General features: G+C 46.5%; 1 protein-coding gene across 10 annotated transcripts in view; it reads left to right on the forward strand.

The window, feature by feature from the left end:
• The window catches only part of CEP170 (centrosomal protein 170), a 350,277-nt gene that overhangs the window by 40,541 nt on the left and 281,850 nt on the right, over positions 1-27,886 (forward strand). For all 10 annotated transcript variants that reach the window (XM_029593969.1, XM_029593972.1, XM_029593975.1 and 7 more), the window contains exons 2-3: positions 8,311-8,456; positions 25,310-25,399. In XM_029593969.1, coding sequence (XP_029449829.1) covers positions 8,352-8,456; positions 25,310-25,399 — 195 coding nt within the window. In that variant the 5' untranslated portion in view covers positions 8,311-8,351. The remainder of the gene's footprint in view (positions 1-8,310; positions 8,457-25,309; positions 25,400-27,886) is intronic.

The raw sequence follows: 27,886 nt of genomic DNA on the forward strand, positions 1-27,886 counted from the left end.
GGAGACGGATCTGACATCAGCACGGGTACATATACCCCCACAGGAAGTGCAGCAAATCGGTAATTTTTCGTCTCCAAAGCAGTTTGGAGCTACCTCACGCTCGCTGAGCGTGTTTCCAAATTCTAACGACTAAATTCCTAGAAGAAACCTATTGAAGACAAGCCCCCACACTCCTGTGGTGATACCAGGCGGTCACTCACCCAGTTGAGTTTCCGAGCTGACTTCCGTGGTTCCTCGGATGCGAGAGCCTCGGTCCGGTGGCCGGTTCGCGGCAGGGACCTAGCCCCCGAGTGAGAAGGGCTCGGGCACGGCTTGGCCCCCCAAGCGAGACGAGTTCGGGCGGCGGCCTGGAGGCAGCCTCTGTCCCGGCGTGGACTTGGCCCCCGAGCGAGACGGGTTCGGGAGCGGCCTAGAGGCAGCGGGCGCACTTCCTTATGCGCGGCGGTGAAGGTACTCTCCCCCCCGCAGCCGGAGACCGCCGGGTCGCAGCCGGGAAGTGCCGAAGACAAGGTAAGGCGTATATCTTTACTTGGTCTCCGAGGAAGTGTGGATTAGCTGGGCCTGCCTACGAGGCAGCACGCCAAGGAGGTCGCCATTTTTTGTCTGCCTACTCACCTTCGCCGATAGGCGCACGGTGTTAGCGCCCGCGATAGGCGCACGGTGTTAGCGCCCGCGATAGGTGCACGTTGTTAGCGCCCGCGATAGGCTCACATTGTTCGCACATTGTAAGCCGCCCGCGTATAGGCATTTATAAGACGCCCGTGTATAGGCGCACGTTTCTAAGACGCCCATGTATAGGTGCACGTGTAAAGGCGCGCATCTCTAAGACGCCCGTTTATAGGCACACGTTATAAGACGCCCGTTCTAGGTGCATGCTGTTAAGCGCTCTTGTTAGGCGCACTTTATTGGGCGACACCGAATTTCAGGCGAATGGAGCATAAGAGAGCCCATGCGGCCGCAGGGCCGGCACCTCCAGAATCTGGAATGAAAGCTCTAAGCCTCTGCTCAGCATGCAACCTCAGAGCCACACAGAGCGAGGAAGCAGACTCCCTTTGTGCCCAATGTGAGGAGGCCATGGGAGTTCCAGGACAGGACCGGCCCCAGCCCAGCGGTTCCTCAGGGAGCACACCGGACTTAGCAGGCCGCGGCGAGCAACCGGGGAACCCGAGAGACCTGGTGCCCCTTCGGCCATATCCGGCTTCGCTTTCCTGGGTGGAATTATTCAAGGGGATTCACGCCTTTGTCCAGATGCAGTCTACTCTTCGAATGGGTCTTTCCGTCCCGTTTGATCCGGCCCCCGGCCCCTCGAGACCTAGGCACGGCCACTCACCTCCCGACAGCCCCGATTATGGGGAATCGGATTGCTCCCAGGATAGTGAGGAGCCCCCCAAGGAGGGTGAACTTCCCTCGGAGATAGAGCCATATCGGACCATGAGGCGCTTCTTTCGGAAAGAGGATCTTTCAGGCCTGGTCTCACAATGCCTATCGGAACTGGCCATTCCGGGCCAGGATACCCCAGGGGACCCTAAAATGAACCCCCTGTTAGAGGGTCTGCGCCAACCGGCTCACCATTTTCCCCTCCTACAAGCAGCACAGCAGCTAATCGATCTGGAATGGAAGGCACCGGAGGCCTCATTCAAAGGGGGTCGGGCCTTGGCAGGCATGTACCCTCTGGATCCGGCGTCCAAGGAGCTGCTGGCATGCCCCAAGGTAGACGCCATAGTTAACGCAATAGTGAAGCACACCACCATTCCGGTTGAGGGGGGAGCGGCCCTCAAGGATTCGCATGACAGACGCATGGACACCATTCTGAAACAAGCTTTTGAGGTAGCAGTCATGTCCCTACGAATCGCGACCACCTGCACCGTGGTGACGCGTTCCTGTTTATCACAGGCGAGAAACAACACCCAGGGAGCAGACATGGAATCAGCTCTCTCATTTCTCACTGACGCAGCCTCCGACCTCGTCCGTACGGTAGCCAAGGGAGTGTCCTCCTCAGTGGCAGCTAGGAGACAGCTTTGGCTATGAAATTGGGCGGCCGACTCGTCCTCCAAAACACGACTCACAAGTATGACCTTTAAGGGTTCCTTACTGTTCGGCAGCGATCTCGAGAACTGGGCTACTAAATGGGGTGCCTCTCCATTACCCCGTCTACCAGAAGACAGGGCGAGGAGGAGCCAGCGTTCTTTTTCTAGACCATCTAGAGGTAGAAATTCTCAGTGCTTCAACCCTTACAGGACTCGCTATCGAGCGCCTCGTTCCCAGGCCAGGAACCAGCCCTTTCGGACTAAGCACAACAAGAAGAGAACCGGCTCGGGTTCCGGCCCCGGCCGCAACCCACAATGACAATCAGCCGACCCATCCGGGGGTAGCAGCCATAGGGGGCAGGCTAACCCTCTTCTACCGCAGGTGGGTCGAGATCACTTCGGACCAGTGGGTCCTCGCCATCATCCGAGAAGGATATTACCCTGATTTCCTTCGGCTTCCGCCGAACAAGTTTGTGGAATCTCCTTGTTCACCGCTCAAGGCAGTGGCACTAGAAGTGACCTTACAGAGGCTCCTGGCCCTAAAAGCCATAATCCCAGTACCTGCAGGAGAGAGAAATTCTGGGCATTATTCCATTTATTTCATAGTACCCAAGAAGGAGGGCACTTTCAGGCCCGTCCTGGACCTCAAGTCAGTCAACCGACACCTACTGGTCCCCAGCTTTCGCATGGAAACTCTGCGGACTGTCAAGACTTCAGTACAGCCAGGGGAGTTTCTCACATCCCTAGATCTGTCGGAAGCCTATTTGCATATCCCAATCCATCGGGATCACCAGCGCTATTTACGCTTCAAAGTCCTGAATCAACACTTCCAATTCCGAGCTTTACCCTTCGGGTTAGCCACCGCGCCACGGATCTTTACCAAGGTCATAATAATAGTGGCGGCGGCACTCAGGAAGGAAGGAATTCTCGTCCACCCCTACCTGGACTATTGGCTGATCAGGGCAAAGTCACCGGAGGAGAGCCACCGGGCAACCAACAGAGTTTTATAGCTCTTCTGGAAAGCCTTGGATGGGTTGACAACATAAACAAGAGCTCCCTACAGCCGTCCCAGTCGCTGGAATACCTAGGGGTCCATTTCGACACCCAAGAAGACAAGGTCAGCCTAACCTCCAAGAGAAAGGCAAAACTCCAGAGTCATCTGCAGGTCCTGCTGAGCGCCAGCCGGCCCACAGCTCGGGATTACCTACAGGTCCTCGGCCTCATGGCATCCACTCTGGAGGTGGTGCCATGGGCGCGGGCTCACATGAGACCATTGCAACGCGCCCTTCTATCTCGATGGAGCCCACGATCACAGGACTACACCATACACCTACCTTTACCGGCCAGAGTGCAGTATCAGCTACGGTGGTGGTTGCAGCCCGGCCACGTGAGCCGGGGGTCAAGAATGTCCTCCCCAACCTGGATCTTGCTCACTACAGATGCTAGCCTGAACGGATAGGGAGCACACTGCGAGGAACTCACCGCCCAAGGGCGGTGGAGTAGAGAAGAGTCAAGGTGGAACATCAACCGACTAGAGGCACGGGCAGTCAGGCTAGCGTGCCTGCGGTTTGCCCACAGACTTCGCGACAGAGCGGGTCAGAGTGATGTCAGACAACGCCACCCACGGTGGCATACATCAATCGACAGGGGCGGAAACCAGAAGCCAACAAGTGTCCCTAGAAATAACGCCCCTGATGATTTGGGCAGAAGCAAATCTTCAGATATCTCCGCCGTCCACATTGCCGGGAAGGACAACACGACTGCAGACTCCTCAGCAGAGAAAGCCTAAACCCGGGGGAGTGGGCAGCTGTCGCCCACGCTTTCCAGATGATGTGGATCAGTGGGGGGATGCCGGGCATGGACCTATTAGCAGACAGGTCCAATGCTCAAGTGCCCAGATATTTCAGCCACAGGCGGGATCCGCTATCCCAGGGATCGATGCCCTGTACAGACCGTGGCCTCAGGGACTCCTGCTATATGCCTTTCCTCCGTGGCCCCTGCTGGGCCGCCATTATACGCAAGATTCAGCGACACAGAGGCCTAGTTCTTCTAGTGGCCCGGACTGGCCAAGAAGACCCTGGTACGCAACATGAGAAGACTACTGGCAGGGAATCCTCTACGCCTGCCTCCACACAGGGGCCTGCTGCAGCAAGGTCCCATCCTCCACGAGGATCCAGCTCAATTCTCTCTTACGGTCTGGCCATTGAGAGGGCTAGATTGAGGAAAAGGGGATACTCGGAGCCGGTAATAGATACACTCCTCCGAGCACGCAAGTTCTCCACATCACTGAAATATATCAGGATCTGGAGGGTTTTTGAAGCCTGGTGCGACTCTCACAGCACCAATTCACATGCCGCTAAGATTCCTATCATTTTGGACTTCCTACAAGATGGACTTCAGAAGGGTCTGTCCCTCAGCTCCATCAAGGTTCAGGTAGCAGTGCTGTCTTGCTACGGTCCCAGGAGTGATGGCAACACCATTGCCAAACACCCAGACGTTTCACGTTTCCTGAAAGGAGTCAAACACATTCGCCCACCACTGAAGTGGCCAGTGCCCTTGTGGAACCTCAACCTAGTATTGGAATTTCTAGCAGGATCAGCCTTCAGGCCCCTTCGAGGCCTGTCTCTCCCGTTTGTTAACCTTGAGATGGTGTTCTTGCTGGCTGTGTGTTCAGCACGCCGCATCTTAGAGCTACAAGCACTATCCTGGCCGTGATCCATTTCTCAGAATCACTCCAGAGGCTATCCATCTCTTCGCACGGTTCCATCCTTTTTACCCAAAAGTGGTCTCACACTTTCACCTCAACCAAACCATATCCTTGCCTACCACGGAAGGTTTGCAGAAGTCGGAAGAAGGTCGAATGCTATGCCATCTCGACATCGGCAGACTACTGTCCAGATACCTGGAAATGTCTGAAGCAGTACGAAAGACGGACCACCTGTTTCGTACTGCACAGCGGGAAGAAGCAAGAGGAAGCAGCCTCACAGCCAACCATCGCCCGCTGGATTAAAGAAGTTATCAAAGCGCCTAAGTAGAGGCAGGAAAACCCACCACCTCTACAGGTCAAGGCTCATTCTACCAAGAGCGCAATTCTGCCTCTGGGGCCAGAAGCTAGGATGCTGTCGCCTGCAGAGATATGTAAAGCGGCGACGTGGTCCTCCTCCATACCTTCTCCAAGATTCTACCGTCTGGATGTCCAGGCCAGGGAGGACATCATTCACTGAGGCAATCCTACACGGTCCTCGGCAGAGCCTCCCGCCCAGTCCGGGAGTAGTCTTTTGTACATCCCATATTGTTTTGAGTCAATCTGCTTACAAAAAACACGCTAGAAAAATGTTGAGGATTACTTACCTGATAATCTCCTTTTCCCTAGTGTATGCAGATGGACTCAGCATCCTGCCCGGCTGCCGTATACATGGGGATTTCGCCGACTCACGGTAAGCCATGTTTTCTTATATAGGGCATCCACCCTGCCGGGTGTCGACGCCCTTCCGGCTGAGTACCTGGCAGTCTCCAGCTACCATCAATTGGACAGGGTAATCCTGTTGATTAATCGATCGGTCAGTCACACATATATCCATAAAAGCTTTTGCATGGAAGATTACTGATTTGCTGCATTTCCTGTGGGGGTATATGTACCCGTGCTGACGTCAGATCCGTCTCCAACTGCTAGCACGAGCACACTATACCCATTTGTTTTGAGTCCATCTGCATACACTAAGGAAAGGAGATTATCAGGTAAGTAATCTCAACATTGGATAAGTTCTTAGAGGAGAAGTCCATTACCTGCTATTAATTAAGTTGACTTAGATAATAACCACCGCTATTACTAGCAACGGTAACATGGAATAGACTTAGTTTTTGGGTACTTGCCAGGTTCTTGTGGCCTGAATTGGCCACTGTTGGAGACAGGATGCTGGGCTTGATGGACCCTTGGTCTGACCCTGTATGACATGTTCTTATGTTACTTTGATTGCAAAGATTTATGAAATTTTTAAAGTTTATATATTGAGCAGCAAAGCCATTGCTAAAGTGGTGAATATGTTCCAAAACAGGTAAAATGCCCTTCAAATGCTCACTGAGTGTTCTCAAATACTTATGCACAGCTATTGTGTTATGGCGCAAGCTGTCACTAATTATACAAATACAGAGACATTGGACATCAGGGTTGCAATAGTAAATAACAAAAGGGTTAAGTGTTGCTTGACTGAACAATAAAGGAATAATTTTCAATATTTTCATCAAAGATACATAAAACATCAGGATGCGCCAGGACTTGTCTGTTAAGGGAGTCATCATACCACAAAAAGCACAATGGTGTCAAGGCCAGTGCATGTTCCCAAAATCTTTGCACAACACACTGCTAACATGACATACCATAGTTTCTTGTGAGGGTTATATTTTTGCATGTTCAGGCTTGCATGCAGTAAATAACAGCACAATAAAATGTCGATTTTGAGGGTCATTTATAAAAGTATTTCGAAGCAAGACGTGTCATAAGCTACAAGCATGGTAAGCATAACAAGCTTCACCGCACTGTAAAATTTCGCATCTCTAGCTCCTTTGCTTGTTACACAGCAGGGCACCAAAGATGCCTCTTTTTAACATAGCGTGCCCACGCATACAAATGATGCATATCGTTGGGGTCTTAATTTTGACCATAGCAAGATCGGGTCCAAAATGAAACAGGGGTGACTTTTGTAGAAAAAAAGATACTCTTTCAAATGACATGAAAAAGAAAAGATTTAAAAACTATACAGTACAAATATTTGCATCAGAAAATTGGCAAACATTTGCATAAAAAAGTGACATCTTGTCTTTATGTAATTATATTGTTGCTTCCAGTTGCCTGTAAAGCCTCTTAGAACAAATGTTATACGTATATGCAGTGGGCCATGACTACTGGTTCAGTCAGGGCCTCAATGAAAGTATAGGTCAGGAGCCTTATTTCTTTTGTAAAATAAGGGAGGCAAGCTCATGCTCCAAACCTTGCACTGAGACTTTCCACCACGGGTTATACTAATCAACAAAATTTCAGGCCCCTAAGAGGTGTTGTCAGGCTGCAGCACCTGGACAAAATGGCTATTTTAGGTTGCGCAGAGTATTGTACTCAGAGGTGACCTCCATTCAGCTGCCTCTAGCTATCCAACCAATGGAAATTCATGTGTAAAATTTTGTATGTTTTTGTTTGAGACCTTAGAGAACATCCGTGCAAAATTTTGTTCGATTTGGAGGAGGTTGAGCATGGATGCCTTCTCCACTTGATATGGAATGACCTATTTGAAGTTATAGGGTTTTGTTTTGCAACTAAATACCACTTTTTAAAAAGAAATCCTGTATAATTTGGGGTGTAACTTTGCTAAACAAAAAAAAAACTTGCTATCGAAGCAAGGTTTTTCATATTCAGATTAGTTGGCATCGATATACAAATCCAGTTCTAGAGGAAGTTAGCAGATGGAGAATAAGAGCAGCTGCAGGAAGTTGTAAACTGAATGGGGATTTAAAGAATTCTGAGCAAGCTGGTCATATTTAACAAAATGGAGTTGTAGCATTAAAAGCTGAAAATAAAAATATGTAAGCCTTGATGACTTTATCCAGAAATATTTTTAGAAAGGGAATTTAATACATATGCATTCCCCCCCCCCCCCCCCCCTTAAATTATGTTCTCCAAGCTAAAGCTATTCATTGAGAAATGGAACTGCAAGTCTGTTTAATATTCATAGTCCTGTCTATAACTCTTAGTTGGCCATGATTAATAAAATAATGATTTTGCTCCAGATAATGTAGGTTGTGAATATTTTGTTCTCTAATAACAATCCTAACCCATGGCAGAGGATGGCATGCACCATACATACTTCTGTTTGCAATGGCTCTGTAGAAGGCTTGTGTTTTTGAAAGGATTGATATTTTGCCAAATCTCTTTTATCAGCAGTGCATTTGGATTATTTTGAATGTTTGCACATGCTAATTTGGGCAAGTAAACTCCAGTTTTGCTACCGTTGGTTGATGGTGATCAGCTTTTTATATAATTTGAAATCTATAGTGTAACATTCCAATCTTTACAAATATTTAGTGTATGAGCCACAGTTCATCTAATAGTGTTGATCATTTCCTGTGACATCCGATTTTGATTCTACAAAAGAAAAATACACCCATCTTGCCTGTAGCTGTTTCAAAAAGCTGCAATTTGTACTATCTACTCTTTTTTCTTTTTTTTTTTTGCCAGTGGGAGCTGCAGCTAAAAATACTCAACTGCTTTCTTCATCTCCTTTTGTTTTTGCAGGATGACGTAGATTTACCAAGGACTGAGCACCTAAGCAGAAAATGAGCTTGACATCTTGGTTTTTGGTGAGCAGTGGAGGCACACGCCACCGCCTGCCTCGAGAGATGATTTTTGTTGGAAGAGATGACTGCGAGCTGATGTTGCAGGTAATTGCATCAGCCTGCCATGTGTGACTGATCAGAACTTGGATGTTAGCAGGCCAGATTTCTTTCCCTTAGGCTCATTATCATATTTAGTCAACTTATCATTTCTCCTCCTATTAATTTTTTAGCTTTGCAGCCAGCAGTTGTAATTTACTAATGTCTTACCACATTGATTATGCAGGATAAATACCCTTCACGATATACAAGATCTGTTCCCATTTGGAAGTAATCACATCTGAAAGCTTGTTTAATATAAGAAAGTTGTAAAAAGAGTTTTATGTGTAAATCAGGTAGCATAGGCTCATATACGAAAAAAGAAAAAAAAATAGTAAATTATATTCGTACTAGACACAGCTAGAGAAAATTGCTGTCAATTCAGGCTGATATGCTTTATTGACTTTTATACCATGTTATTGTTTTTCACGTTAGCTTAAAATGTATTTGACACATATTTGGTGTTTGCTAAAATTTGAAATAAGGAAAAAAAAAATCTTAAAATGTCTTTTAAAGAAAAGTAAACCTGCAAAAGTGCACAAAGAAAGTAGTAATTACTCATTCCTATTACATCTTATTACTACTTACATTTTTATAATTGAAACCATTCAAGTAGCTTCTGGGAGAAACCATGTTCTGAAGAGTATAACAGGTTACTTGCTATAGAGTATTTAATTTGGCTCATGCAGTATGTGATATATTATTTATGAAATCTGGAGTAATCAGATCAGGCTGTGTGTGGTAATTTGTGGCATTGTTTCAATCATGGCCACTGGCTAAAGGTCATAGATTATTTTATCTAGAGACTGAAATATATTTCTGGAGTTGTTGGTAAATTATTCTCTTGGTTGTTGGGAAACTTAAGATTGTGACATGTTTTCTCTTAGTTTCTCGACACCGAAAAGGGCAGGTATCAACCAAGTCAGAGAACTAAAAGGGCTTTTTCCTCCCATTTTAAAAAGATGACAGTGTGTTACTACAGGGATTATTTAATTTCTCCAAGGACAAGCAGAATGACCCGTCGCACGTGTGGATGACTGCATCTAATGGTGCTGATGCAGAACATCTCCCAGAGTGTTCTGCAAAAGTCTTATAGGAATGTGGAATTTGCTGGGCAGCGGCTGCCTCACTGAGCCCTTTTCCTGTGTCGCATATGCCTATTTAGTTTTCTCTTCACTGCCAAGTCTTTCTTTTTGGAAAATCGGGCTGCCTCAGCATGCATTTTTCTCTCTGCTATCTGATAGTTTCTTAGAGGAGTTTATGGAAATTAAAAAGTTATTTTCTTTTTTGATGTGGTTGTTCAGCCCCAATAGATTCCCTTGGTGCAGCCTGCTTCAGCTGCTCAGACTAGATTTTTCCTACCAACCTTTTGTCCTTTGATTTTATATCAGATATTCTCACTATGGCCAAGAAACATTCTAATGGCTTCAAATAATTCTCTTCCCCCTCATAACTACAAGATGTCCGTCATGTACCATCAAAAGGTTTGCTTGTTCTACTTGGGACAAGAACATGATGAGTTTGCCCATGAGAAAAGATAGGTATAAATGTGAGAGTAGACTAGATGTCTCTGGCTGGCTTCTGTACAAAGATGTCCTTCAGGGCTATCTAGCTCAAGAGGTGAAGTTACTCAACATCTTCTCTGTGAAGAAGAGAACAGTACAAGTCCACTGGCACCAAGGACATTGATTCTAAAAGATCCAGGAGTCGTGTCACCTGCCAGGGAGCCTTATGTGCCAAGGGAACACTTCAGTGATGCAGCTGAAGCATAATCCCAGGAGCAGGAAACCTTACCACTCGAATTGTGAAAAAGGTTTCTTTGGGTTGCACTTGAATTGAAAGAGTTGGTGCTAAGTCTTGAATGAAGGCCTTGAGGCATCAACATCTTTCTCTTAAGATATACAGATCTAAGAACAGGGAGGTTGTGGTGTTTGCTGTGTGCCATCCCAAGCAGTTTTGTCTTGAGGTGAACTCACTTTCCAAGATGAGACTGGCCGCAGTAGTCTCCAAGTATGTGAATCACAGCAACTTCTACTTCTCCTTTGGGCACCTAGAAGGCTCTTTCCTTTCCTATTGAAATCTTTCCACTTTTGACCTCTGTAATATTTGAGTGAGGACAGAAAAATCCTCGATATGCCTGTCAATAGGTGGAGTTCTGTGCTGAGTACTTCAGCATTATCTGTGGCACCAGTAGAACCAGACCTCAAGACCTTTATTATATAACTGAGCAATTTTGTGTTGCTGTCTTTTGTCTCAGCACAAGGCTTGATATCTGCACTGTCTGTGCTAGTTTGGAGCCAAATACCTTCATAGAGGGAAGCCTCTCCAGTAGTTAAGCAAGTGTACAGGGAGCCATCTCATAGAATCTATGGCTCAGGTGTCTGTGCCATTTCAGACTGCAGCTCAAGTCATTATCTCTGAATGGGGGTCCAGCCTACAAGTTAGAGGAAAGAAGAGGAATATTCTGACCTTCCTTTTTACCACGTTTCTCAACAGATTAGGGGAAGGCCCCTCCTGATTGCCTTTCATTTTCAGTTTTTGTTCAGAGAATGATTGAGGCCATTCCCTTTAATTTGGGCATTGATGGTGAGCACAGGACACCACTACTAGGCCTCTTCAACTACTTTGTTGCCCTTACGAAATTTGTGATAATGCCCTTTCATCAACTTCTGCTAGATGTACATAGAAGAACAGGGGAGAGCCCATTATCAGTACTTCCCATATGTAAGAAGGCAGACACCAAATATCATGATCAGACAGTTGAAAAATTCAACAAGTGTCCAATTACCACAATCTGAAGTCATTAAGAAAAGAACAGAAAGTCCGACTCCTCATTGCTGCTTCCAGGGAAAATGTTTTTCAGAATACTATGCTTCAATCTCTTATAACAACTTATCACATCTATATAATCAAATGCACGTATTCCATTCTAGAAGGTGCACATAAGTTCTTAGGGGTAAATTTTTAAAGCTGCGCATGCGCGTCCATGTGCACGCAGTCCCTGGCACGCGCACGTGGATGCACCAATTTTATAACATGCGTGTGTTGCCACGCACATGTTATAAAATCTGATACCTACGCACACGTGTGCCCAATTTTTGTATCGGCATGTGCACGTGGGTCTCCACTCATGCATGTAAGGAAGGGGATTTTGAAATACAAGCTCGGTGGCGCAATCGGGCCTTTGCCCAGTTCCCTATCCCCCTACCTATTCTTCCTCCCTTTCCCCCTCTCCTCCCCGATCCCTAAACCCACTCTAACTTTCCCTTTTTTTTTTTGTTTTGTTTCAGAACGTATCCGTTCGATAGAGCAGGAGTAAGTTCCATGTGCCGGCTGGCTGCTAGTGCACACTTCACCAGGCAGCACCTAATGGCACTGTCCCGGCATGCCCCTTTTTTAAAACCCCAGCTCTTCCGCACGTACCGGGAGATATGCGCATGGCCAGGCCATTTTGAAAGTGCGCTCGACTCCGCCATGCGCGTATCTCCTGGGATTTCCACGCGCCGGGTTTTAAAAATGTATTTGTTAGTTTCTCCCTCAAGAGAAACAAGAAAAATGTGTTTACTTGCTGATCACTGGCAAATTTGGAAAGCTTGTGATCCATTCATCTTGGATGCTTTCAAGAAGGAATGCAGAGCACCTTTGACCATGGCTATTGGTGCTTGTAGGCTCTCCTGGTTGCAAGCCTCAGGCCTGAAGGAGAATATATTATGCAGTGGAGAGAACCCCTCTGGCGACCAAATCTAGAAACAATGGATATTATCAATGATGACCATTAACGGCTATTAATCAAGTTTAGTTAGGGAATAGCTACTGCTATTAATTGCATCAGTAGCATGGGATCTTCTTAGTGTGTGGGTAATTGCCAGGTTCTTGTGACCTGGTTTGGCCTCTGTTGGAAACAGGATGCTGGGCTTGATGGACCCTTGGTCTGACCCAGTATGGCAATTTCTTATGTTCTTATGTTTTACCCTTCAAAGACTCTCTACTGCCACCTTCTTCATCCCACAGAGGAAATAGTGTTTTTCTCAAAAAAAACAAATTCCTCTATCTGCTTTTTCCTGTCAACTGAAGAGCTTGAGATTTTGCCCATAGAATCACAGAAGCTTAATACCCCATATATCAACCCTATCAAGATATCAAGACCAGATATGGATTTTTGATTGGATCCAAACAAATTTCCAGTCTGTGGGCTAAGGTTCTACGCAAACCATTGCCTATGTAACCTTGGACATCTGGGTTTTCATGATTATAAAGAGGGTTACAGATTACATCCTTTGAAAATCCCACCAAGTTACCCACCCAAGTGGTGTTTTTATCTCCTTCCTTACCAGGAACTGCTGTAAATAGAACTGTCTTTCCTCTTGTAGACTAAAGGGGATAAGGCTGGCGACTGCAAGAAAGAAGGCAAGGATTTTATTCCTTGTGTCAAAAAAAAAAAAAAAATCACAGCAAGAGGGGACTGTGTGTGTACCAAAAAGATTAGACAGTCCACATTCCCAATTCTAAAGTTTTTAATAACAGTCACATGTTATTTAGAGCATCTGATGCACAGTAGTTGTCAGTGCGGCTGGAGAAAAAAAAATACCCAACCCCCAGCATAAGCTGTGTTTTACAAAATAGCTGTTTCAAGGGAAACAACTATAGGATCGTTTCAAACAAATAGTCTCACAGAATTTCATATTGGTTTTGAGACTGGAGCAAGCTGGGCAGGTTGGGGCAAGGCTGGACAGGAGCTTAGCATAGATAGAAACAGGGCAAGGATACCAGGCAAGATACTGATAAAGGGCAAGGCAGACAATAGCAAGGCTGGACTGGGAAGAACACAACAAGACCAAACAAAGACAGGACAGGACCAGACAAGGACTAGGCAAGACAACAGAGAACACAAAAACCCAAAAGCAGCAAGGCTTGGAGGCCTGTAGGCTAGAGGCCAAAAGGCCTCTAAGGCCACAAGACAGGATACAAAAATAGAGTAGGCCCGAATAACTCAAGGCATGATACACGACAGAGCAGGCCCAATGGCATCAAGGCAAGATACAAGACCAAGCAGGCTGAAAGACCTCAAGGCAGGATATAAAGAGCAGGCCCAGAGGCCACAAGGCAAGGTACAAGGCTAGAATGGCCAGGCCAGAGCACTGACTTTATGAAGAGGCAAGGTAGTTCTGGCAAAACTGGGTTACATAGGGCTGGGACTTGGGTGTGGCGACAGCAGCAAGAAGGAGCTTAGCAAGGCTGGTGATGAGGCTCGCCGAAGGAGTAATGACAGGCAAAACCAGAGCAGGGAGAGGCTGCATGACAAGAGAATCTGTGACAGTACCCCCTCTCAAGATCTTTTCCTCCAGGGTCCCATTGTCCATGGGAGCTATAGCAAGCAGGAACTTGATTCTGAAGAACTATTCGGGTGTGTCTGCGGAACTGGATGGATAAGCCAGGGTGTTTCCAAGGCTGGATGAGGCAATACAAAACTTGCCTGGACAGGCAGGTCAAGACTTGCCTGGAAAGCTGGACATCTGGAACAGCACCCCCTTCTGGATGCTCCAAGGCTGGGCCAGAATCCTCTTCTGGATGCTTCAAGGCTGAGACAGCACCCTCTTCAGGGTGCTGGACTGCTGGCACAGGGAAACGAGAGCTAGACCACTGGCACAGGGTGTCTGGATTGCTGAGTCCCTAGTTCAGGGCATCTGGATAGATGGGCCCCCGATTCAAGGTGTGCTGCAAGTGAAAACATTGGCTCAGGATCCTTTGAAGGCTGGACCACCAGCACAGGGTTTCTTTGAGGCTGGGCGTTGAGAACAACAGTGTCTCCTTCTGAGTGCTGGATATCAGGAATAGCGCTTCCCTCCTGTTAGTGCTGGGTTCGAGGACTAGAGTCCATCGAAGTTGACAGAGGGCTGGGCCATAACATGTTCCTTCGATCCATCTGATATTACCACCGTTATAAAATCCATGGGCCGCGCACACATGCGCGCCATATTTTATAATCTGCGTGTGTGGGCGGCGCGTGCAGGGAGGATAATTTTAGTAAGGTACGTGCAGCGACACAATCGGGCCTTCCCCGTTCCTTCCCAGTCCACTCCTATCTAAACCCCCTCCCTCTTCCCCTCTCCTCCCCACCACCTAAACCCTTCCTCCATTCTGCCCCACCCAGACCATGCCCCCTGACCTGCCCCTTTTTCAGGGTCCGGCACTTGTGCACGTATTGGCACTTATGCAAGTGGCCAGGCCCTTTTGTAAATGCATGCGGTGCGCGCAGGGGCCGGCCACACATGTAAGTGCTGGTATTTGTGTGCATGGCCATTTTAAAATTCGGCCAACTGTTTCTAGGTAAGCAACTTTGCTCTTTCTCAATACAGAATATGAATACAGTTTTTACCCTGTTTACTGATTTGAAATAGCTGATCTTTAATGCTGGGCTATTATTTTCTAATTGGTTTTCACTTACGTTCTATAATATAGTTATGGATTTGTGTTCTCTTTCCTCCTCCAGGTTGGATTATAGTTTTCGCTTTGAGAGGCAAATACAAAAGTCAGTCTCTCTGTTCACATGTTCAGTCATCTTCTGTTTCCAACCATCTTCTTTGAGGGGTAGATTTTCAGACGAGCGCGAATAGCCTACTTTTGTTTGCGCTCCAGGCGCAAACAAAAGTACGCTGGATTTTAGTAGATACGCGCGTAGTCGCGCGTATCGGCTAAAATCCTGGATCGGCGCGCGCATGGCTATCAATTTCGTATAGCCTGCGCGCGCCGAGCCGCGCAGCCTACCCCCGTTCCCTCCTAGGCCGCTCCGAAATCGGAGCGGCCTAGAAGGGAACTTTCCTTTGCCCTCCCCTCACCTTCCCCTCCCTTCCCCTACCTAACCCACCCGCCCGGCCCTGTCTAAACCCCCATCCTACCTTTGTCAGGGGATTTACGCCTCCCTCTGGGAGGCGTAAATCCCCGCGCGCGAGCGGGACTCCTGCGCGCCGGGCCGCGACCTGGGGGCGGGTACGGAGGGCGCGGCCACGCCCCCGGACCGCCCCGGGCCGTAGCCACGCCCCGTACCCGCCCCCAAAACGCTGCCGACACGCCCCCGAAACGCCGTGCGCTCCGGCCCCGCCCCCCAACACGCCTCCCGACACGCCCACTCCGAAAACCCCGGGACTTACGCGAGTCCCGGGGTTCTGCGCGCGCCGGTGAGCCTATGTAAAATAGGCTCACCGGCGCGCAGGGCCCTGCTCGCGTAAATCCGCCCGGTTTTGGGCGGATTTACGCGAGCAGGGCTCTGAAAATCCGCCCCTGAATTAATAATAGTGACTTAATTTTATAAAGTGTTTTTTTTTTTTATTAATATTAAATAGAAGACTTGACTTGACATAATGACTATTTCCCATATGTTGTAATGACAGAAGACATTGTGAGGCATAAATTGGGCCTTTATATGCTGTTTCTGAAGAAGATACAATGAAGCAAAACAACCCTATACTACTTTAACCATAGTAAGCCAGTTGCATTAAATGGACTGTTTTCTTCCCACTAGTGCTAGATGTTGCAAAAATTAGGCAACAGCACATCTTAACTTTTAAATTAGGTCATTGTTAATGTGAAGTTTTTAAAATGTAAACCTGCATTTGTAAGTTTTACATGTGGACTGAAAGTTAAGTTACTTATGTGTAGCTTCATAATCTGCAGATTGTTTATTTGCTTCTATAGGCGTGTCCCTCTCTTTTCCCTGCCAGCTGCTAAATATCTCCCTCCTCCTGCATGGACAAAACAAATGACATCATGTACAGTGCAGCATTTGGTATACAATCAACCAGTCAGTCTTTCATGTATCTGGCTATATATTATTGTGAGGCTAGCAGTTACCTTTGTCTGGAATTACCTTCCAGTCATTTTGCTTGTGAATTCAGAAAAATCTTTAATTATTCAAATGGTATATTAATAAAAGTAGGGATTCTCTATGAAATAAAGTTTAATATTATGCTAGGCAAATGCTTCCTGGTGAAGACCACTTGTAGGTACTTTAGATAAAATAACTGCAAACTGCACAGAACTGGTCATGTGAGTTCTTAGGTTTCAGCTACAGCTGCTGCTTAAATTAGGTGATTCATTATGCTTTTAAAATAAGGAACTAAAACTGTTTTTATCCTCTCTTCTTTCATTTTTTTTCATGCTTTGCTGTCTAAAGGCTGCATTTCTAATACTGCAGAACAAAGTATAAACATTTTACAAATTAACTACTAGCCTTCAGGCAGGATTCCATTGTCTGACTGACCTCTTCCACAACAAGAGAATGATAAACATTGTATTAAAAATATGTATATGAAATCTTAAAAACAGTGGAATGGAGGAGTAGCCTAGTGCAGTGGTTCTCAACCTTTTTTCGGCCGGGACACACCTGAAGATGGTTCTCACATGCGTGACACACTGAACATATGACCGTCATGGGGCTATATGTAAACATACACTCTGCATCCACGGGAACCCCCTTGACCTCCAACAATGGATGCAGAGCAGAACTAAGGCATTACCCATAGAACTCACCATACAAAAAAAGATATTCTGGTTCTGATGACATCTTAGTAAAAGCAAAACAAACTCCCTTTACTACCAGGCACAATAGCCCTCCTTATGAAAAGGCAATAATTTGCCACTAATGCATATCCTATTGAGAAAACACAACAAATAAGATTGATACAATGGTCTACATGCTAGTAAAATACCTCACCTTGGTCACACACACAGAACCGACCTTCACCAAGTACAGAAAGACCACACATTATAAATATGGAGACAAACTGGAATGGAAAATCAAAAAAAGCCACTCTGCATGCAGTGCAAACCTGGAGAAATGAAAAGAGAAATATAGCACCTAACACAGTCCCAGGATCTGCAATAACGCACAGAAACTAATCTGCACAAAGTTAAACCTGCATTATGGAACACATAACAACCCTATCTATGAAAAGGCAACACTACAAATATTAAATTAGGTCGTAAACACTGGAGCAACTGACCTCTTCGTGCTTTGTTTGCAGAGATGGACTCAAAAGGAGAGTGTAGCAACCCCTATTGCTTGGTGCCAAGGGCAGTCACCCTGCTTGCCCACCCCTCACAATAGCCCTGACTGGTGGTCTGCCGCATTGGGGAATCCCTACTCTATCGCAGTTCCCTGCTGCTTTGAAAGCGTGAAATCCTGGTGCGGCTGATCTCTTTCTTTTTGTGGCTCGCCGCTGTGTTTAATTTCAGCACTTCCAAGTGGCGGTCACAGCGTCGGGCTTCTTCGCCGCCATGGGCCTGGACACTGCCACTCCTCCCAACCCCCCTCAAACCACTCCACCCCCAGGCAGTGAGATGCCCCCCTTCTTCCTGCTCCACCAGCCAATCAGCGGCTTCCTCCTCCCAATGGCTGGAAGAATGGAGGAGGCTTCCGATTGGCCCGCGGGGGCAGGAAGAAGGGTGGAGGTTTCCCATTGGCCCGTGGGAGCAGGAAAAAGGTAAAGGGAAGTATAACTGGGGCTTTGGGACACTGGGAACCGCGACACACCAGCTGGTGCTTGGCAACACATTGGTGTGTCACGACACACTGGTTGAGAACCGCTGGCCTAGTGGGTAGAGCAGTGGGCTATGAACCAGGAGACCAGGGTTCAAGTCCCAGTGTTGCTTCTTGTGACCTTGGGCAAATCACTTTACCCTCCATTGCCTCAGGTACAAACTTCGATTGTAAGCCCTCTGGGGATAGGGAAATACCTGAATGTAATCCGCTTTGAAGTGCTGAAAAAGTGTGAAAAGCGGAATATAAAAAACTTAAATATATAAATAAAAAATACATTGACAGTGAAGGAAGCATGAGTCTAATAACCAGAAGACACGGTTGTCCTTTGGACTGGGGGAATCTAGACAGCTATACCAGGCTTCATGCGTTGGGGGGCCCCATGTTCCTGCATGTCATGATTATGAAAGGGAGTGTGAGAGGTGTTAATTGGGTTGGCGAAAGGAGAGATTGTGGGTTGTGGTGCATAGAAACTATGATTGGGGGTGGAGAGAGAGAAGCAATTTTAACATGGATTGCAAGTCCTAAGCCCAGTGTTGACTCTGCAGCCACCACATAACATATATCAAACTCAATCCATATAGCGAGAGGCAAGGTACTGTAGACAAATGCAAATCAAAGTGAAGCATGAAATAATTTTAGGGATCAGTTTATCCTGTCTACCGTAGAACCCTCTTTACCACAGGGCTATTGTAACATTTGTTAGCAGTTAAAACAGTGACTTAAACTTAATTGGGTTATAAATACTTTATTACTATTTATCTAAGCATTGCTCATCCTGTTTCATTCCATTATATTTAAAAAGCCATCCGTTCGTGTAATATTTGTTTCACTCGGACTGACTGCACATGTACTGGCAAGCCATCGTGCACATTCTATCCATTTAGGATGCAGTAATTGCAATTAATGCATGTTCATGGAAGGAGCACTCACTAATAGTATCTTAATGCATGCTGGCCCCTGTAGCACATGAGCAGAGCAGATGCTGGACTGCAAGAGAGGCATGGGTCAGCTGCCACCATCTTGCATAGCGAGGCAGGAGCAATTTGGACTACGGATTGCCCTGAAGTAAGGGGAGCCAGGGAATATGAGGAACTTGTGGTTCCTCAAACTTGGAGGCAGATTCACTATTGGTATTACGAAGGGGCTGGGGGTGAGTTATGTTGGCTGGCCCCAGGACTTGCAAACTTAACCCCCCCCCCTTACCTCATTATTTATGATGGGCCTTTTCTGCTCGTTTGCTATGTTTGTACCTTCATGAATATTTTAACCACCTGTTTCTGCTGACATAGTGGAAATCTGTTTAAAAATAAATCTCTTTGCAAGCCTGTCTGCAGTAACTCAAGAAAGCATGTAAAATGAGTATCAACACTTGTATAAAATATAGCTCATTTGGTAGAAATAGTACTTATGTCTACAGTTAATGATGTTTGTTTATCTTGATTTATCTTTACTGGTCCTCTAAGCAAAAGAGAGCATTCTGCTCCAATATTCTTTTAAGGCAAATTTAGAAAACTGCTTTGTGTATAATTGACACCAGTTTCAAATAAGATTTGTATCGTAATAATTCTGGCTCAATCTTTTGATGGGCACAAGTGAGGAAACACTACTGCAACGGTTCCCAGATCTTGCTGCTTTTGGGATCCCAAGGAGAGAGACCCTTCTAGCCCAAGGCAACTTCGGAATCTTGGTAATGGCACATTGCCTTGATGAGTAGTAGTAGTAATAGAATCCCAATCAGACCACCAGTCAGGGCCATTGTGAGGGGTGGGCAAGCAGGGTGACTGCCCTTGGCACCAAGCAATAGGGGTTGCTACACTCTCCTTTTGAGTCCATCTCTGCAAACAAACCACCCCAAGGGGAAGAGGACGCCAAGAACAGACCTTGCCTAAACTAAGTACAAGTAAAAAATGAGCCAACTACAAAGATGAAATATTTATCAAATTAAGACATGTTACAACTTTTAACTGTGAAATGTCACTTTTGTTTTGAATTGAAATAGTGCAATGTTCCCCTGTACATACCAGGATCAGTCCAGACGGTGGGTTATGTCCCCCGTTCAGCAGATGGAGTCAGAACAAAACTCGAGGGGAGGCACTATATAAGCACTCTTCCCTTGCCTCACTCCTCAGTATTCTTCTGACTCCAGCAGATGTGAGCAGGGGACTGTGCAGTCCCCCAGTACAGGAGCTTAGGTTTCCTAGTTTCTGTTTCTTTTTGTTTTCTTATAGAGGGATCAAGTAAAAAAAAAAAAAAGAATTTGGGGGACTTAGCAGGCTCCAGCCTTAGGGAGCGTGAAGGGCTTGCTTCCAGGTCTGTACTCCCTCATCCCCCACCCCCTCCCATCACTTTCCATCGGGTTTGGGGGAGTGTTGGGGTGTTTTTTGTGTTGGATTTTCTTTCCTTTCTCAGCCTTACCTTCGTTTTTCACTGGGATTTGGGCCGGACCCGGGGTGCAAGCTAGTGGTGCTAGTCTCTCCCCCTCCCCTGCTTCCAGCCGCTACCGACCTGCAGTCCCCGATGCCTCCTTCTCCCGGGGCCGCAGGACGCCAGGAGGTCCCATTCCTTGGCGCTCTTCTTGGGTCAGTGGGGGGGGGGGGGGTCCATGTGCCCTCGGCGCTCCACAGCACGATTCTCGCCGGTCTTGCTCTCAGTCCTTCCTTGCCAATCCCGCCATGCCGCCAAAAACAGGGAGTACCTGGGGCTGAATCCATGTCTGAGCCAAGGAAAGATCCCATTTTGATTTCCTTGCATAAAGTCTTCTGCTTTCTTCTGTTAGGGAGACCATTCGGGAATTATTTGATCTTGAATGGGCGCCCAGAAGCTAATTTTAAAGGAGGATGAGTCTTGTAAGTACTGTACCCCATAGATCCAGTTACGTGAGAGCAATTGCATTTTCCCAAGGTGGACGCAATTTTGTGTACGGTTACCAAGCTGATGACTATTCCCATAGAAGGGGGAGCGGCCTTGAAGGATGCATAGTATAGGAGAATTGAGGCTATCCTTAAGCAGGCCTTTGAAGAAATGGCAATGAATTTGCAGATAACTTCCTGTTGTTCCCTGAAGGCTTGCTCTTGTTTATTGCTCTCTCAGGAGATTGATGAGTCTGGTGTAAATTCCAGGGCAGTAATGGAACCAGTGGCCACCTTTTTGGCAGATACAGGCTGCGACTTGGTCTGCACTTTGGCCAAAGGAGTGGCTTTGGTAATAGCGCCTATTTCTCAGCCATAGGCGCTATGGCTGAGAAATTGGTCAACTGATACAAGCTTGAAATCTAACCTTTCGAATTTGCCATTTAAAGGCTCGCTCTTATTTGGGAGTGAACTGGAGAAAATGGCCAAATAAGTGAGGTGAGTCACCAGTTCCTCGATTACCAGAAGATGATAAGCAGGCGCCGTGATCCTTCAGCATGAGAGGTCATGCTAGAGGATTCAGACGTTTTCGACCCTACAGAGGAGCAGCTTTTCAGAGGACTCAAAATTTTGGGTAGATCTTAGTCCTTTTATTCTAGGCAGCCCAGTTGGGGCTCAGGCTCGCGTAGTAGAGCACCATGAGTCTCCCAGTGAAGGTGTGCCAACCCACGTCCAAGCTGAGGAGGTAGAGGGTCAACTCAAGTAAATACGGGCCACTATTCTATTTATTTCATGGTGTCCAAGAAGGAGGGCTCTTTTCGTCCTATCCTGGATCTCAAGGGAGTCGACCATCATTTGTGGGTGACACATTTTCGCATGGAAACTTTGCCCTCAGTGATAATGGCAGTACAGTTGGGAGAGTTCGATGTCTCTCGATCTGTCAGAGGATTACCTGCATATTCCCACCTGACTAGAGCATCAACAATTTCTGCATTTTGCAGTTTTGGGACATCATTATCAGTTTCGAGTGCTACCTTTTTGTTTTGGCCACCATGCCCAAAACGTCTTCCAAGGTTACGGTGATGGTGGCGGCGGATTTGAGAAAAGATGGGGTCCTGGTTCACCCATACTTGGACGACTGGCTAATTCAGGCCAAGAGTCTGGAAAAGAGCCTCTGGGACTCATGCAAGGTGATCTCCTTGTTGCAGGAGCTAGGTTGGGATATGAAGCTGACCAAAAACAATCTTCAGCCATCACAGTTGCTAGGGCAATGTGCTCCTGCTGGAGGACTGCATTCAGAAGCTTTTGATGCAGTTGTGTCTATTGACGAACACAATATGCCTGACAGTGCTCAGATTGGTGATGGGGACCCTGGAGGTGGTGCTGAGGGCAAGGGTGCAAATGCATCCTCTTCACACTCTGCTGTCTTGTTGGAGCCCACAATCTCAAGACTTTTCGGCTCCACCTGCTGATGGAGGTCTTTTCTCAACTACAGTGGTGGTTAAAAGCGGATCATCTAAGAAAGGGGGTTTCCCTAAGATCAGCGGTCTGGCTAGTGCTCATGCCAGATGTGAGCCTCCAGGGTTGGGGAGCTCATTGTCAGGAGCTGATGGTGCAAGGGTGCTGGAGTACAGAAGAGTCTCTCTGGCACATCAATCGGCTGGAAGCCCGTATGGTCCAGTAGGCATGTTTGTGGTTCGGCGACAGGTTGCAGGGTCAAGCGGTCTGGATAATGTTGGACAATGAAATGACAGTGGCTTACATGATTCGACAGAGAGGAAACAAGAGCCAGCAAGTGGTCTCAGGAGATAATCCAACTTATAGATTGGATGGAAGTGCATCTTCAGGAGACCTCAGCCTTGCACATTGCAGGGAAAATAATGTAAGAGCAGACTTTCTCAGCACAGTCTTGATCCAGGAGAATGGGAATTGTCACACAAGACATTTCAGCTTCACTGGGGCCTTCTGTTTCTGAACCTGCTGGTGTCTTCTCACAATGCAAAGGTTCCTCGATTCTTCAGTCACAGGAGAGATCCAAAATCCTTGGGCATTGATGTCCTCGTGCAGGAGTGGCCAGAGAGCAAGCTGCTGTATACCTTTCCCCCGTGGCCCATGTTGGGCAGAATGGTCCAGAAGGTTGAGAGTCACAGGGGGATAGTGCTTCTGGGGGCACCAGATTGGCCAAGGAGACCATGGTATACACATCTGTAGAGGCTTCTAGTGGACTCTCTCCTCCAGTTTCCAGCACACAGGAATCTACTACGGCAGGGGCCTGTTCTTCACGAAAATCCAACTCAGTTTTGTATTACTGTATGGCCCTTGAGAGGGCTCGGTCCACCTTGCGAGCAAGAACGTTCTCCACTTCCTTGGCTTACGTGCGGGTTTGGAGGGTGTTTGAGGCATGGTGTGAAAATCAAGGGGTTGTTCCCCAGTTGATTAAAATCCCGCTCATTTTGGAATTTTTGCAGAATGGATTGAGTAAAGGGTTTGCCCTTAATTCCTTACAGGTAGCAGCATTTGCCTGTTTCAGGGGTCAGGTGAATGGTGGACCCTTGTTGTCTCATCCAGATGTGGCCCATCTTCTTGAAAGGAGTGAAGCATCTTCGTCCTGCCTTGCGGTTACAGGTGCCCTTGTGGAGTCTTAATTTAGTTTTAGATTTCTTAGCAGGCCCTACTTCTTGACCAATGTGTAATCTCGCCTTGCGGTTACTGACCTTGAAAATGATGTTTCTTGTGGCAATTTCTTCAGCTCATAGAGTATCCAAACTGCAGGCCTTGACTTGCTGGGAGCCAGTCCTTTGAATGACTTGGGGGCGATACAGATGTGTATTGTTTCTTCCTTTTTACTAAAAGTGATTTCGGCTTTTCACTTGAATCGGCCCATTTCCTTGCCTTCTCTGGTCAGGGAAAGAGATGCAGAAGAATATCGCCTTTTGTGGCTCTTGGACATTAGGAGGCATATCATGAGGTATTTGGAGATTTCTAAACCTCTCAGGAAGACGGATTGTCTGTTTGTTCTATATGATGGTATTAAATAGGGCGAGCTGGCGTCGCAGGCTCCAATAGCTTGCTGGATTAAGGAGGTAGTCACGGCCGTGAATCTGGATGCTGATCAGCTAGTGCCTAGTCGATTAGAGCTCATTCCACTAGGGCTCAGGCAGTGTCATGGGCGCAGAGGTTAGATTGTCTTCCATCGACATTTGCCGAACTACAACATGGTCCTCCTTACCCACTTTTTCCAGGTTTTATCATCTGGATGTGCAAGCCCGGGAGAACCCAGCCTTTGCGCAAGCGGTGTTGATGGTCCGCGGGCAGCCTCCTGCTCTGTTAGCAAGAAGCTTTGGTGCATCCCACTTTTTCTGGATCCAGCTGTCTAAATGCTAAGAAATGAGAAATTACTACTTCCTGATAATTTCCTTTTCTTTAGTATAAGATAGGTGGATCCACCTTCCTACCCTTGGCTGGCAGTGGGTTGTGCTATTGTTCTCCTGTGTGGCCGTGTGTTCCAGAGGTTACTGGTAAGTATTAATCCAGTCCTTAGACTAGTGTTTAATACATTCTTTGTCTGAGCTCAGTGTTTTCCAGTTGACTGAGTGCTGGAATGGTTGTCTGTTAATTATCACTTTGTTAGTCTGTCCACAGTTGACTTTTGGAGAGAATACTGGCGGGCTGATGTCATTGCAGCAATATATATACCGTGACGACAGCTTTACTCCGTCTCCATCTGCTGGTAAAAGTGTATAACCCATTTGTTCTGGATCCATCTGTCTATACTAAAGAAAAGGAAATTATCAGGTAAGCAGTAATTTCTCATTATTCTAGAAGGAAACCTCTAAAAACTGAGCTCGCACTGGAATACTGTTATTTCCCTGCTTTTATTCAGTATAACTGTGTACCATGATATTGTACCTTGAACGCAAGACTATTATAGGTTTTTACCTTCTGCAAGATAATACAGCCAAATTGGTGGTTTACTCTCCTTTACCTCTAGATGTTTTAATGGCATAGTAGTTCTGTTTTTGTTTTCTTCCTCTTACCATTTTTTTGGGTGGAAATAATAGGCAATAAAAAGATATGATGACTAACTTGACCTTTATTTCCATGCATTCAAGTGACTAACACAGCAACCACACAGTTGTATCCACATTTATAATCCATCTGTAACACTGTCAACAAAATAGTCTGATATTTCAGTGCAGTGGGTTGTGGTTGCAGCAATTTCCATTTTAAATCAGGATTTTTAAATTTAAACATTGGTGCAAGTATCATATCACAGATACCATACATCTGATAGAAATAATTTCAGGAAAAGTGGTCTACCCTTAAGTTTGTTACATACATTTTTCATGCTTAAGAATTTGGTTTACGTATTACCTGGAGACCTTTTGATGTTGAAAAAGGAAAAAAAATATTCTTATGTCTTAGAAATGTTTATTTTTCTTAATAAATAATTTATATTTTTCTATGTTTTTCAGTCACGTAGTGTGGACAAACAGCATGCTGTTGTCAACTATAAAGCTTCTACAGATGAGCATTTAGTGAAAGACCTGGGAAGCTTAAATGGGGTGAGTTGCACAGATCCAAAGAATGGTGGAAATGCAAGTGATTTGATGAAAACTCTGAAAAGGATATAGCACCATCTACCTGCATTTATTTCTTAGTACTGCTGTTACTGGGTTGCAGGTTGTAGTCCTGGAGGAATTCTGCACTACTATGGGGTGCCAAATTTGCACAGAATTTTAAGCTGCCCGGCAGACCACGAGCAGAACCCATCCGGTTTGCGGATGAAGACGAGCTGCAAGCAGAGCTGATCCCGTTCACAACCGAAGTTGAAGAAGGCTCCAGTGGACCAATTTGGAGCCTTTGAGGGGGTGTGTGAGCAAGGAATTTTGTGAGGTTGTATGTTTGTGTATGAGTGGGAACCTATGTGAAGGGATGTGTATGAGAGAGAGAGAGCGCCTTTGTGAAGGGTTTATGAGTGTGCAAAAGAGAGAAGGAGCCGGTGTGAGTGTATGTTTGCCAGAGAGAGAGAGAAATCCTATGTAGGGAGGGGTGTGTGCAATAAAGAAAGGGAGTCTTTGCGGGGGGGGGGGTGTCAAGAGAGAGGAAGCCTATGAGGGTGTGTGTGTGTGAGAGAGGACAGAGGGATCCTGTGTGAGTGGGTGTGTGTATGTGTGGGAGAGAGAGAGAGGGAGCCTGTTTGAGGTGTGTGTGTGCAAGAGAGTAGCCTGTGTGAGGGTGTGTGTTTGAGTGAAGGACAGAGGGAGCCTGTGTGAAGAGGGTGTGTGCACAAGAGAGACTGTATAAAGGGGTATGTATGTGTGTAAGAGAGAGGGAACCAGTTTCAGGGTGTGCATGTATCTGAAAGAGGTTGGGCGTGTGTGTGAGTGTGACAGAGGGAGCCTGGGTGAAATGCTGTATGAGAGAGTGGTCAAATTCTAAGAGTTGAGGGCTGGAGGGTGGAGATAGTAGAAGAGGTTGAGCCTGGAGGGGCATGGGAGAGATAATGGAGAGTGGATAAGTTAGAGCCTGAGATGGCAGAGTGAAAGAGGTCTGGCCAGGGGAGAAGGGAGAGAGGGTTGAAGGGACACGCCTACAGTGTGCTTCTAGGGAAATTCTGCTCAAAATATTTTAAACTCTGCATCTTTGAATAATAATTTTTGTATTACATTTTAAGTTAATTAACAAAGACAATGCTGTATATTGTGTTATTCCAACCAATATAAAGTTTGCAGAATTTTACAGTTTTGTGCACAGAATTCTCCCAGTAGTAATGTTGTATGGTGCTAGTTGACCAAAGTGCAAGAAAAGACATTTGAAGGTTTATAGTTCTGCGGCGAAGTCAAAATTATATATTGATAACATCATAATCTGTGTCTGTGGACACAATTCTGATAAGAGATGTCACAGACTTAGCATTGTGAGTTTAGAACAGGATTAAATAGACTTGGACAATTGGGAGCCTTCATTTAAACACAAATATTTACAATAACAGGTAGGGAGGCATGCTTTCCAACATAGATTTGTAGAAAGAGGTGATAAGTTTCTTACTTTACGTTTTGAGTACATGCTATGCCTCATGATGGGTTTTCCAGTTTTTGCAATATGTTCAGTCAGTGTCCTGACCACAAAGAATAATCTGGAAAAAAAAAAGAGACAGTGTCATTTAAGTTTAAAACATTTTATTTTAGATCCTATTTGGGTATCTTGAACATTTGCCCCAAAGCCTTCAACTGTGTTATAGGGAGAGATGGGGTTCTCTGAGGAGGGATATGGATTTCTCACAGGACAAGCAGGATGGTAGTCCTCACATATGGATGACATCATCAGGATGGAGCCCAATCACGGAAAACTTCTGTCAAAGTTTCCAGAACTTTGACTGGCCCCTACTGGGCATGCCCAGCATGTCACTAACCCTGCAGCCAGCAGGGGTCCCCCTTCAGTCTTCTTTTTTCTGCACAGCAGTAGCCTCATGGTTTAGGAGCTCTGAAGAGATTCCTGACAGGAATTTTCCTCACGGAGTTAATTAAACTTAAATTGCCCCACAGGGGTCCCTCCTCTAACTTTTCTCAGGCCGCGGTACTCTGATAAGTTTTTGACCATCTTTCGTTGATTACCGTCGAGTTTGGCCCTCAGGCCTACTGGCCGTCGACCGTACCATGGCTCAATTTTTTTCTATGGCCATGGCGTCGGGGTTTCATCGGTGCCCAGACTGTACTCGTACCATGTCTCTCACAGACACTCATGGAGTCTGTGTAATGTGTTTAGGCCGTGAGCATGATGTCCTGACTTGCACCAAATGTGCCCTCATGACACCAAAAGGTCGCAAAGCCAGAATGTAGAAGATGGGACTCCTCTTCCGTGCTCACACCCCAATGCCGTCCATCGCATTGACGTCATCGGAACTGGCACCGATGAAGTTGCACCAGCATTGACCACCGTCCGGGGACCATCCGCCATCGACACGAGGGGATCATAGAGAGAAACATCGCCATCGGCATCATAAGTCTCGGACCGTCGAGGGAGCGAAATCATCGACCTCACCACCGTCC

Source organism: Rhinatrema bivittatum, chromosome 3, assembly GCF_901001135.1.
Source record: "Rhinatrema bivittatum chromosome 3, aRhiBiv1.1, whole genome shotgun sequence".
Classification (NCBI taxonomy): Eukaryota; Metazoa; Chordata; class Amphibia; order Gymnophiona; family Rhinatrematidae; genus Rhinatrema; species Rhinatrema bivittatum.